This window comes from Anomalospiza imberbis, chromosome 5 (assembly GCF_031753505.1).
Source record: "Anomalospiza imberbis isolate Cuckoo-Finch-1a 21T00152 chromosome 5, ASM3175350v1, whole genome shotgun sequence".
NCBI classification, from domain to species: Eukaryota; Metazoa; Chordata; class Aves; order Passeriformes; family Viduidae; genus Anomalospiza; species Anomalospiza imberbis.
This window is the reverse complement of record NC_089685.1, coordinates 34,004,027-34,017,948: the sequence shown is the minus strand read 5'-3', so window position 1 is coordinate 34,017,948 and position 13,922 is coordinate 34,004,027. Positions and strand designations below refer to the sequence as shown.

Sequence of the window (13,922 nt, the reverse complement as noted above, 5' to 3'; positions counted from 1 at the left end):
TCCTCTTTCTTTGTTTTTCTATGTTTGCCTGTTTTTCCTGGCTATCTGACAGCTCTGTCAAGAGTTTTTTTGCAGGTCTGATTTTGAGGCCTGTAAGTCATAGATACTATAACACCATATGTGCCAGTTTTGCTTATAGTGTTGTCTGTACTGGTACAGGTGAGTCTGGTACATGTTAGGTAGCTCTGTTTGTTAGATGTGTGCAGTATGGTACATGTGTATTGATTTCTGCCAGGGAGAGGGTAGGTATGGTAAAGGAGGGAGACATTTTTGTTGCATAGGAGTACACACCAATTTAGATGTTAGAATGAAAGCTCATGGTGTCTCACACATCATTGGGCATTGTTTCCCATCTAAACAACTTTTAGTATTTGCCTGAAATGGTCTAATTGAATTACTTTTGGACAGAAGTTTTCAAAGGGAAATGGTTTTGAGTTATATATTAGTGCAAAGCTTCTGAAGTGTGTTCTGTAGTTTTCAAAGCAGATGTAAAATTCTTTATGCCAGTTCTCTGCTATTATTTATCTTGTTCAAGAGGGATTTTGGTTTTTCTAAATATTTCAGACCAGCCTTCAAACATATTTCCTGTTGCTCTTTCAAGCAAGCTGAACATGGAAAAAATGTTCAGAAGTGCACCCTTTATTAATAATTACAAGTATCTGCTGTGCACTGAATGTGTATTGTTTTCTGTCAAGGAAACTTCTGAAAAATAAGGAGGAAGGCAGTTGCCAATAGGAGATGTATCTCAGGAATATACAACCTTGTGAGCTTGCCAAATTAAGGTCAATATTTACAAAATCAGCACATTAATAACTGACCCAGTCAGTAAGTGTTGAATGTCTACAGCTGCTGTTCCCAACTTGTCACCAGCTGGTCAAGGGAGGTGAGGGAAGACCTCATAGCAGTCTGCTACTTCCTTGTGAGGGGAAGAGGAGGGGCAGATACTGACCTCTTCAATGTGGTGCTCAGTGACAGGACCCAAAGGAATGGCCTACGGTTGTGTCAGGGGAGGTTTAGGTTGGATATTGCAAAAGGTTCTTCACCCAGAGGGTGGTTGGGCACTGGAAAAGGCTCCCCAGGGCAGTGGTCACAGCACCAAACCTGTCTGAGTCCAAGAGGTGTTTGGACAATGCTCTCAGATACATGGAGTGACTCTTGGGGATGGTGCTGTGCAGGGCCCAGAGTTGGACTTGGTGATCCTTGGGGATCCCTTCGAACTCGGTAAGTAGTCTTCCAGTGATACTTTAATCACTATAAGTATGTTGTGTGGGGGTTTTTCAGCCTTTTTTGGGTTAATAGATCCACACCTACTGAATTGCTGATGGATTCCTATGTGTGTGTCAACCTTCCAAAACGGGTTTGGCTTCACCAATGTCTTGCAGGTAGTTGGAATTCCCTCTGCACTCAAGGGCCACAGCCCAAAACCCAGTGTGTATTGCAGTAAGGTGAAAGGAAATGAAATTATTTACCAGCCACCAACTTTCTCCTTCTCTCAAAAATTCTTGGAGCCTAGGTACTAATACATTCTCCTTATCTGACTTCTGGTGTCATTGCTCTCTGGCAGATAACAGTGGAAGAAAAAGGGATTTCCAAATCCATAATACTCCATGAGCAAATCTGTGGTACTTGAAGATGGTGTAGGAAGCACAGCTTCTTTGACCAAATTACTGTGTGTTTATTTGCATGATGCCATGTTGATTAATCCATCTTCCTGTTCTGCAAGGCTGAGCTGACACCGAATGATCTGGTGTCACAGCAATTCTTAACCGTGTGGTAAAATTTGTCAGCAAAGAGCCCCATCACTATGCAAATGGAAGCTTTGCTGTGACCTTGTTCACCAATTTTTACTGTAGCCTGAAGAAAAATGGTTTCTTTACCTAGATGCACACAATTGTGCAATAAAGAAGAGAAGCTGAACAGTTATTTTAATTGTCAGTGGCCTAAAATTAATGTCCTGATTCTATTCAGCAATTATTCAGACCTTTGCAGACTGTAGCCTGGGGAAGAGGGAATAGCATGGTGGAGCTGTAGTTAACTTTTAGGTATGCTATAATTCCTTTGGTTTTCTGTGCACTGGAACCCAGTGGGAAAGTGTTAATCGCAATAGCAGTCATCACACCAAAAGTAAAACCTGAAGAGCAGTCAGTGGATGGTAGGTAAGAGAAGAACTCTGGTTTCATGGAAATCCAAGTTTTGGTTTGCTTTTCGATTCAATTTTTCTACTGTGTTGAAGGACATCTGGAGTTCCATGTAGAAATATGAATGAACTTCCTAAATGTACTAGTGTTTCCTACAGTTCATCTGTGTGGGATGTAAGCCGACCTTGTGAGAATTCTTTTTCACAGACTGTGTCCTAGAGAAGCTCGTGGAGTGACTGAGGAAGCCTGAACTTGGCATGTCAAATATGCTGTGCCTGGGAAACTGAAGGATGGCACTTGGTGGTTCTGTGTGGTGTGTTAGGGTGGAGGACTGAGAACTGCACGAGATTGGTGTGAAGACTGTGCTTTGGGAAAGCAAGCGAGGCCTGGTTTACATACAGCTTTCACAGCTTCTGTTGGATCACTTGTTGCATTCGTGGGGCTCTGTTAAAAGTGTAAGAGCAAGAGCACTCGTGCCAAGAGCTTACTCTTTGCAGGGAGAGTTGGGTGGTAGAGCCAGGTCAGCAGATCCTGCTTAAGTGTAGATGGTTCTTCAGTGCAAGGGGCAAAGGACAACTCAAGCTTCTTACTCCCCACTTTCTTCAGAGGTCATGATAATGTTTTCTAGTAAAGCATATCAGCTTTGTAAATGTGACTGACATTATATTTATGTCAGGTAACCTTATGGCAAGGTACCTAAGGTAAACCTGTGAAGGTTTCAAGTGAACCTCAGAGTTTTTCCTTTTAACTGTGTTTAAATCTGATATACACATACTGTCTGTATACGTATGCATATGTGTGTTTGTGTGCAGGGACAGAGTTATTTTTTTATGTAGTAGCTAGTATGGGGATCTCTTTTGAAATTGTGCTGAAGATAATGTTGATAATACAGAAATGTTTCCTTTATTGCTGGGCACAGGATCAAGACCTTTTCCACTCCTCACCCTACTCCATTAACATGTAAGCTGGGGGTGCACAAGAAGTTGGGAGGGGACACAGCCCCTGACACCAACTGACCCAGGGGATATCTCACACCATGTGGTGTCACACTCGGCATATAAAGCTGGGGAAGAGGAAAGAAGCGGGGAGACATTCTGAGTGATGGTGTTTTCCTTCCCAAGTAACCATTATACCTGATGGAGCCCTGCTTTCCTGGGGCTGGACACCTGCCTGCCCATGGGAACTGGTGAATGAATTCCTCATTTTGCTTTACTCGTGTGTGGATTTTGCTTTACCTATTAAACTGTCTTTATCTCAACCCACAGGTTTTCTTACTTTTGCTCTTCTGATTCTCTTCCCCATCCCATTCCAGTGGGAAGTGGGTGAGTGTATGAGTGGGGCTTAGTTCTGGCTGCGATTAAATCACAATTATGTGTACATATGTATATATACATGTATCATTTTTTCTAAAACTCAAGGTGCCTTTGTAGACATGACATACTGTCATGTGCTGGGATGTCTCCAAAGCAGCTACTTTAGGTTGTGAATTAGAATAGGAACGGCTGGCAGGATCCAGAAAGCATGTACTTTTGGATTTCTCCCTTTCAAGGCCCCTTTTTGGTTACTGGGTTGTTGTGACACATAAACGTAATCTACAGATGCAGCCTGTTCTGGACAACTGGGTGCCCAGGTCTTGCAAGGTTGTCTGTGTGCACTAGGAAGACTGCTGAGGCTCGGTGCTCCCCCAGCTAGAATGGGCCTGTGAGTTCCCAGAATGGTGCTCTCATGAGGAATGCTTATTTGTGTTTCCAGTGGGAAGCTGGCTCCAGCCTGTTTGTGTATGTTAGCTTACACAGCACATGGCTAAAAACAGATAACCCAGGAAAACAACGTCATAATTCCTATGCTGTAGCTATTTTTTTTGGCCCCATAAATCCCACATTCTTGACAATGGTTCTACTCCAAGAGGAAACTCATTGACTCACGAACTCTCCTGGGAGATGGGCAATAGCATAACCCCTGTCTGGGGAAGAGCTGGGGCAGGGGCTGTTGGCTTCCTATGGATGGACACAAGTTAGAAAGCTGTTAGTGACATGAGAGCTATCACCTTCTCTAATGGCTTTGTTATAGTGAATAACTGAGCTGCCAGGGGCTCACTCTCAGGAGATGCTGGGCTCAGAGTCTCAGTGGAAGTGCTGGTGTCTGGGCACAAGTACTTCACCTTAAAAAGCGTTCCTTCCCTTCAAAATGGCTTAATATAATTACTCTGTTACATGATAAAAATGCTAGTACTTGATCAACCAAGGTGCTGGGACTATTTCTTAACTTGAGTAACTGTTTATTACTGGATGTTGAATTATAAGCCAGTTCGCAAAATTCTGTTCCCACTTAGAGTGGTTTTCTTTGAGCTACCCTATGTCATTAATTCCACTTCATCATGTTACTGAGTCATGGCTGTGCAACCACACCACACATTAACAGGAAGCTCAGAAGTTTCAGTTCACCTGATCTGACTCTTCACAAGACATAGTTGGACACATGTAGGTCACTATATAAAGTGATAGTTGTATAATATGTGTGGGACTTTGCACGCTGAATTAAAAGAGTTGCCATCTGGTGGAAGGGTTAATAGTGGTGCCTGTGGTGCTGTGAGGCTGTGTGCACTGACATGGTCTCTATTCTCTTTTTTCCCCTCTCTGTGAACTGAGTGTTGACTGCTGTTGATAAGTGTTATTAAAACTTCTTTATGTTTTACTGATGTTGGACTTTTCTGAAGAAGTGAGACCACTGGACTAGCATCTATTGCAGTTGCATTGACAGAGGGTGTTTTGTTGCTTTTGTATTAATTAGTTAATCATTTTGGGACTGCTGTAGAAGTTACTACCTCAGTGGTCCTGGTAAGAACACTGGTAGCAGTAATATAGTGTTGTCACAACGTATCTCTGGTTTGCTTTCTCTTGTATCTCCACTATATGGATGATTTTGAGAATAAAGTTATTTAAAACAGAAAGGTTTTTTTGTGTGTTTGCTTGTTTTGTTTTTTGTTTTGTTTTTGTTTTGTGTGTGTATGGCTGTGGTTTTTCTTTTGTTGGTTTTGTTGGTTTTTTTCGCTTTTTTCCCCCCAGAATGTAATTTAAAATTGAGGTAGTGAGTTCCCTTCCTCTTCGATGTTTTATGATATGAAGTATCAGCTGTATGATAGCATCTTATGCTCAGGAGACCCAAAAATTACGTAACAAAACCAAGTGAAGGTCAGAGACAAAGAACTTTGATTAAAGATCAGATATAAAAGCTGAAGTGTTACTGTCAGGAAATGTGTTACTCTGTGTTACAAAGGTGTTACAGCCAAGGAAGGTAGGATGTCGTACATCCTCAGCAAAAACCCTGAGTCAGCTGTGCCTGTACTGAGAGCTGTCTCCAGAACTTTTTCAATCACCTAATATTCCCAGGCTAAGCAATTTTATTAATGCTATTCATTCTTCTTCTAAAGGACTCACAATTTGTTATGTAAGATTAAACCTATCACCGAAAAAGAAAAAAAAAAAAAAAAGAAAAAAAGAAAAATAAAAATGTAATGGTCAAATGCTACATGTCATCTCCCAGTCTCTGTATTGGTACCATTTCCTCTGTAGAATTTGAATCCCTCCTGGCATTCCTAATGATTGTGCCCAGAAGATACTTGCCTGTGTGCTAGGATGTTTCCATAAGGAATGTCTGGATTACAGAAAAGCTTATTTTCAAGTTTTGTAGGGAAGAATTAATTTCCATTACTGAGGTTTTCATTGCTGGGCAGAGAGCTGACTAAAATTAGTTTACTGGAGCTTGAGCTGAAACAATTTTATAGTCTACTTTAATCTTTGGAAATTTGAAAGTCTGGACAAAAGCAGAGAAGAACTGAGATAAAATGGACCTGACAACTGACTGCTTCACAAATGACCTGGAGCAAAATGAGGGGATGAGTGTCACCTGAAACCTGAGATTGAGTGTTCAGTTTTAGGTGTTACATGACCTATGGCCCATTGATACAAGGGTTTAAGGGGGGAGAAGCTCATTGCCAAATAAATGATCCAAGAGCACAGTACACAGGCTCACTTTTTCACATGCCAACTCTTGACAGTATTTCTAGCCCAGTGGCCAGTCCTGACATTTCCAATAATGCAGTATAATCTTGGCTGGTTGAAAATGTACTACAGCCCAAGAGAATTCCTGCATGCTAGTATGTGGCTGCTGATACACAACAGCTGAACATCAAAGTACAGTGTTGGTTGCTCACCTGTGACCTCATTCAAAGTCAGAAGGAAGTGTCTGTGGCTTTAGAAGCAGATGTGATGCAGAGTTCCAGTCCTCCTCAAAAAATCCTCTGCCTTCAAAATGGGTCAACAAGTCATTGTCGAGAATATTTACCACTATGGTTTCTTAATGAATTAGGGAAGTTCCATGTAATTAGACTTCAAAAGGTTATAGGTGAGTTAAATGATAGGATAGACACTTAACTCTTGGGGTGGTATCAGGGAGGTAAAGGGACCTGTGAACAATTTTAAAATAATTTCCTTTATTAATTATACTTGAAAAAAATACAGAGAGTACTTTATAGAAGATTAAATGTCTTTGGTAGGTTTTAATTAAAATGAAAGTAGAGAACATATATTTTCTTTAAGAATTCCATATTTTAAACAGTGCTACTAGCCTTAAATATTAAAAATATTATTAAACCTATTAAAAATTGTGAAATAAGAAAGGGAAATTACTTCCCCCTCATTTTTCAGTTGCATTTTGTCCAGCTAACTCTTTCTCCACAAAAAAAAGACCCTCCAGTGATGGTTTCATTCAGAGTACCACATTTTAAATGAAAGGCAGCTTTCCTTCCACTGATCTGCTGTGCAGTTCAGGGTAGCCCGTTTGGGAAGTGGAATCTAAACAAGCAATTTCCCTGAAGTTCACCCTCAGTGATGGTTCAAGAAGACCTTGTTTTCGAAAAGTGTATTGTATTTCCTCCTCAAACAAGAATAAAAATAAACCCTTCCTCAAATGTAGCAGAAAATACAGAGCTGAAGTCTCTTCTGGACTTCAGATGGGGACTGGAGTAAGATCCAGCACTAGCACAAGTTTTCATCCCCATCTTTCTGTGGGATGTATTGCTGGGTGTGTATCTCCCATCTGGGATATGGTGAGCTGTGACAGGTCTTTGTTCAATGCAATCTCATAACAGAAATCCAAGACCCTGGGAATGGGAGGCATATCTCCACTTCCAAAGAAATCCTATTGACGTGTTACAAGGAATCATTGCAGCCATTACTGTGGCTACACCATAGCTCTGTGCTACATCCAGGACCAATAGTCCTGAGAAGAGGCCAGGTATGATCTGATGAGCATGGGAAATGTAAAGTCTGATGTGTTAGTGTCTGGTAACATCTTGGCTGTTTGCTTTTGGGCTGGACCATACTCAGAGTAAGCTAAAGGGATGAAAGATATTTGTAACTCACAGCTGCTAACAAAAGGATAAATAATGCAAAAGCTTTAGGAATGACATAAAAACAGAATTTGCAAAACATGAACTAATGAACTTGAAATATGCATTTCAGCATCTCAGTGTCTGGAAAATAGCAAGGTAAACTAAACAACTGAAACCTCCTCAGAAGGAGGACATGATGGCAAAACCAAAAAGTGGCATGGCTGAGATGGCAAACAATACAGATGGGAGGCTGACTTAAGGTTTTGTATGAAAATAGGTATGCCCCAGTGTATGGTTTGAAATAAAAGAGCAGGAAGACAGAAGAGATCCTGTAATTGCTGCAAAGGAAGGGGCAGAAGAAATATTCAGCATCTAATTCCTCATAAATCTACCTGATTTTGTTTAAATATCAATCAGGGCAAGGGATGAGGTGTGCTCTTCAAAGTGGTTTGAACTGATGGGTGTGGCACAGCACCTGCTTAGGTCATGTACCCTTTCCATGGGATTTGAGCCACAAAAAGAGGTCAGGCAAGCTGGATCTGTGTCTGATGAGTGAGTGACCAAAGGGGTGGAGAGGTAACACCCAAGGGACAAGGGACAGGAACTATTAGCTTGAAATATATGTGGAAAAGAGTTCAGAAATATATTCTTGAATAGCCTTGTGGTACATTTGGATGTGAACTAGACTGTTGACATCCTGGGTCCATGTTGTAGATGTCAGTGAACCCAATGGGAAGAATGATGATGTCTGACTTATTTCAGAAGGCTGAATGATTTCTTTATTATAATTATGCTATGATACATTAATATACTATATTAAAGAGGATACTAAAAACTACATGCTACTCTCTCTAACTATCATATCTAACTCACTCACAACTCATGACCCTGTTCGCCAGAGTCCAGACACAGGTGGATCTCATTGGCCATCAGGCCCAAAAAATCCACCGTGATCCAACTAGGCATTCGCTCTAGGTAAACAATCTCCAAACACATTCCACAAGAGAAAAACAAGGAGCAGAAACAGAAATTGTTTTCTCTTTCACTTCTCTCTGTGCACCTTTATAAAAATCCTGAGAGAGAGAGAAATGTGCTTGCCACAGGTCCAGACTCAGTTTCTGCTGCCTGCTGCAGTCAAGATGCTGTTGGAAGCTGGTCGTGGGAATGGGTACCTGAGAGGGGAATGGAAAAGGAGGTGGTGATGATGGCTCCAGGGCGCAGCTTCAAGGGTACCGATCTGTGCAGCACTGATGTAGCAGGTGTCTAAGGGCAACTGAGGCAGGACTGAGACATGGAGGGATAAACTCATGCTGCAGATGCATCAGAGGAGGCTAAAGAATCAACCTCGTTCCACTCAGCTTTTAACTGCTTCCTTTCAGGTGTAAGAAAAAGATCTGGGCATTTCAGACCATGAGGTTAGGTTGATAAGGGTTCTTGTCCTGAGAACCTGAGTCACAAAGAATGGAGCCCAGCCAGATGGATGCCCACCCTCAGAGCTCTCAGATATCCATTCTCAGAGGTAGAGCTGCAGCCTTGGTTTTCCAGATCTCTTTTCTCCTGTTTGTCACCTGTGTACCTTGTGGGTATTAGAAAACCAGGAGTTTACATTTGTACCACTTTTGTGCTCTCGTGCATTACTGTCTAGAGATGGGTTGCAAATTACCATCTAAAGAGTGCAGTGTCCCGTTTGGAACACTGCATGGTATTTCAGACTGAAGGTGCAGCACTGCCTGCATGTTTGCAGAAGAGCCTTAGGAACATGGAAATCACCTGGATTGATACATGACCACAGCTCTGGTCATTATGCCTGATTACAGCCTTAAATACAGATAGTATTTTTGAAAAAGGGAATTTGGAAATCAGGCATGTGGTAAATGCCATGTTGGTCCTACACAGTTTCTCATCTCTCAGAGAGGATTGCACAGTGATGTGCAGATGGCCAGTGACTTCAGTGGCCCACAGTGTGGGAAAGGGTATTTTCAGGGTAGGAGCCACAGGTGGTCAGTGCTTTGGTTCTGATACAGTCTCTTCACTTGTGTGCACCAGTCAGCAGCAGTGAAACCAGTCTTGTACCACAGAAAATTTGATGGTTTTCTGCCATCAAATTGTCAATCAAGTAAGTGTATTATAATTAGGACAGGAGGCACAAACTCATACAATTCTCAAATATTTTTATGCAGAAAGAATTCAGGATTCCTACCTTGGTAAAAGCCCCTGCTTTGCCCCACATTAATATTTGGTTTTTTTTATAGGAAACTAAAGACTATGATGGCCTTGAAGTTGTATTTGTGGGTTTTGAAGTGGTTAGGTAGTTCTCAGAAGAGGATACTGGAAAGTAAGAGACTTGCTGATGTCATTTTTATTTCACCACCAGTACCCCAAAAAAAAAAAAAGCTGAGAGAGATGTTGATGGCCCTATATAAGGTGCAGCTCACCTCCTGCAGAGCACATCAAGAATCACAGCAAAGGTAAGGCTTGCAGCCTTTGTGCTGCTCTCACTGTGCTTCACCCGCTCTCCTTGGTGCTAACGCTGCCTTCTCTCACATCAGTGTGGAGCCCTGTGTCTGCAGCCTGCTGGGACGGACGATTTCAAACTCTGAGCCATGGCTTCCCTGCACACCTTGTCCAAGAGCTTCCCAGGATGGGTTCTCTTCTGCTGCTGTTGCTGTGTCCCCCTTCTTCTCACCAGCTGTCTGCCTCTGAAAGGGGCTTCCACTGCCCATCATGCCTGCAGGCTCAGGAAGATCAACTTCCAGCAGCCCTACATCAGGAATCGCACCTACACCTTGGCTAAAACGGTACAGTCATCCATGAGTTCTTCATAGTGGGATCTGAGGACCTTCTCCTCTGTTGATGCTGTGACTTCTAGCTTTTGGCATTCCTCCCTCTTTCCCCTGCCTTTCTTCAGAAAAAAAAAAAAAAGGTGGATTTGCAGTTAAGGCAGAGTTTGGGTGTGTGGAGCAGATCTATTGCCTGCTGGTTTTGTAGCCAGGGAAAGCTGCTGCCTCTCCTCCTCCTGCTCCCCAAGGGAAAGGCAGCCCCTGGAACAGCACAGCTGCTTCTTTTCAAGCAGCTGCTGCCAAAGTGGGTAAATTGTGAAATATGACACTAAATTTCTCAGTTTGCTCAGGTCATTTGGAGCTGGGCCTGCTCATGACTCCAGTCACAGCCAAGCAGATGATCAGGTGTCCTACAGTGCTCTGCTAGGGCAGGTGTCTTGGCTGCTTTAGCCATGGGTGGGTCTCCCTGGGTGCACACCGTCGAGCACCTCCCAGCAGCACTGTGGGCCGCTGTGAGGTCGGCCACCTGCAGTATCTGGTTTAGTCACCATAACCACGACAACTTCTGACTTTTAAGTGGGGGATATGAATTCAGACCTCGGCTTATTTATTTTCCTGTGATACTGACCTTGAATCTCACCCAGCTGAGGGGAATGATGTCCAAGCTTATCTACCTGTAACAGACTGTGGTGTCCATTCCCTCATTTCACCTGCACTTTCATTGCTGATGAAAACTTTTGGGTTTATTATTAATTTTTAAGTAAGGTTCCCATCATCACTTGACACTTCCTTTTTTCCTCTCAGGCCAGTGCCTCAGACAAGGACACGGACAACAGATTGATTGGGCAGCAGCTCTTTGTTAACATCGGGGTAAGCCTTACATGAGGAATCTGCTCTTTGCATCCCTCTGCAGCACTTTTGATGTCGCCTTGATTTAACATGACCTCTTACTTTCATACACAGGAAAACAACCGCTGCTACATGATGAAGAGGGTTGTGGAGCTCGTAGTAAAAGATGTTCTCCTCACTGAAGTCAAGAACCAGTACCCTTATGTTGAGGAGGTGGCACAGTTCTTGGCATCCCTGACCTCAGAGCTGAGCAGTTGTGTGAGTAACACTGGCTTTCTTTCCCTCTGACTCTCATTGCTGCTCCTAAATCTCAGAATGCTACAAGCAGTGGCAAAAGGCAGTGATATGAAAGGAAACCTCAGATCAAAGATATGAAAGTCAGAGTTAATAGAAAGGTGTGAAAAAGAAAAAAAAAAAGTACATAGTTGCATATGGCTGTCCATCTTACATCTGGATGTTTCCTTTCTTTTAGCGATTCTCAGGAAAGAGAGACCACATTGAAAAGAACCTGGAACAAATGAAGAACAAAATGGAACAGGTACATTCTCCCCAAATGTTTAGAAAGAGCAGTTTCAAACCGCAGTCCTTTAGTTAGATTAAAGCTGACCTAATTACAAAACAAACTCAAGATTATTTAGGATGTGGAGGCTACAAGGACATTTAAATAGGAGATTAATGATGTTTCCCCTTCTAGCCCTCCCTCACTTGTCCTGTTTGCTCTCTGCACATGTTATGGAAATTTAAACCTTCAAAAATTAGGTTTTGGGAAACTTATATGCTAGTCTAGATTTGAATGAACTACCTTATATCTTATGATATGACACTAACAGAACTGTGTGTGAGAATAAGGAAAGTAAATTATTGATTCTGTTTCTGTGACAATCCTAATTTCAGTTTTCAAAAAAATAACTAGTTGCTAAGATTTGCATTTTGCTTTTTTCTAGTTGGGAGAAAATGGAAAGACTAAAGCCATTGGAGAGCTGGATTTACTGTTTGACTACATGGAAAATGCCTGTACTGATGCCCCAAAAAAGGGAGGGAACAAGAAGAAAAACTGAAAAAATTCTGGATCAGGCTTGAAGAGATGTCTCTGCAGATCTCTTGCAATAACTCAAATTGATTAGCTGCAACTATGTCCATTCCCCCCAGATGCAGTATATTTTTCACTTGTGTCAAAACTAGAAAACTAAGTGGGCAGAGACAGGATGCATATTGCCGCCTTCTTTGAAAATGAAAGCTTCAGGACATTGCCTCTCAATTGCAACACAGGCATTAGTTATTTACATAAACACTGTTCTGTCCTCCTCATCTCCACAGGAATGAGGCAGCCATTTCTATCTTCTATACGCTGAAATTTGACACCTATGAATCAGCTTTGTTTAAAGCGGTGATGTTTTGATGAGATGTTTTACCCAGGATGTTTTGAGCCTCCTAGTTGGAAATCTCTCTTGCATATATTGCCCTCTTCTGACCTTTGCCTGAAAAGTTGGTATTTCAGACCATTTCAGAAATAATTTTTGTAATTTGTATTTAATGGTAACTTATTTTAAGGTAATAATTATGCAATAATTTTATTTATATAGATTAATTGAAAAATATCCAAGGAAATGTATTTATGAAGCTTTACCAGAAATTAACACTGCTGTGTGATATTTATATGCAGATGGAATGTTTTATAAATGCTTGCACTTTAATTTATTATAATAAATATTTTGGTCCTCAAATATTGCCATTTGCAGAGCTTTTGTCTTTTCTTCAAACACAAGGGAGGTGACACACATAGCACCTGTGAAGCTGCTGGACTAGTGGCTGTATTCTTGTGCCCAGAAAGGATGCAAGCTCTGCCTGGGGCTATGCTTCTTCACCAAAAGCCTGCTATTTCACACAGGCCGGGGCTTAGTGGGGAGCATGTCAGTCAGCCTTTCTTATGGTGGTGGGAAAAATAGCATCACTCCCGAAAGTCATTGGTTTGGTTCACTGGTTCTGCCTCAATACACACAGAGACAAGATGCCCCTTTGAATAGCTGCTGTTGAAAAGTCTCAAAATGTCCCCATGGGTCAGATGACGTGGAGACAAGCAGGCAGCAGCTGCTAATGAAAACTCAGAGCTCTGCATTCCCACTGCCCATCCATAGCATACTGAGCACAAAGGGTGTTCTGCAGCATCAGGGATCAGAGAGTCCTTCAGAAGAGAATGCTGGGTGCCTATTCTCAACACAAATTCCAAGGCAGAAACCACCCCCCCAAGTCCCTGAAGCACTGTTTAATCTGTGATTATCATGTCATGTCCGTCAGCAAAATCTCCTGGAAAGACAAAAGAGTTGCTCTGGTGTAGCCAGGGAAATTGGTGACTGGACCAAAGGTGTGAAAAGCATCCCAATAATCAGAAAGCCAGAAGAAATTTGTAATAGCAGATTCCAGCAATTGCTGAAGTCTTCTTGAGCAAGGCCTTACCATTCATTCATCAGGGCAACAAGTATCCTGTCCACATTTAAAAAATGTTCCTCCTGAACCAGAGCAAATTAAAGATGGATTTAAAAGTATCTATCCATACCTATTTTGAACACAGTTTATGCGACCTGAAATTGCAACACTTTATTGTGGGAAATCACATATTAAACTGGCATATGATCCATTTGGGTGATGGATGCCTGTTACCTGTCAAAATAGATGTATTCAACATGGTTTACTTTTCCCCACACTTTCATTTGCATATCACAAGACATGATTTACATGCCTGTTCACAGTCAAGGCAGAAGTGAC

At 42.0% G+C, this 13,922-nt stretch overlaps 1 protein-coding gene across 1 annotated transcript; it reads left to right on the top strand.

Annotated features, from left to right (window-relative positions):
• The first annotated feature begins 8,737 nt into the window (after positions 1-8,737).
• On the top strand, positions 8,738-12,798 carry IL22 (interleukin 22). Its single transcript, XM_068192004.1, has 5 exons — positions 8,738-10,328; positions 11,115-11,180; positions 11,274-11,417; positions 11,632-11,697; positions 12,104-12,798. Exons 1-5 carry the CDS (start codon positions 10,134-10,136, stop codon positions 12,215-12,217), a joined length of 585 nt encoding a protein of 194 aa, XP_068048105.1. The 5' UTR covers positions 8,738-10,133; the 3' UTR covers positions 12,218-12,798.
• Positions 12,799-13,922: the final 1,124 nt, after the last annotated feature.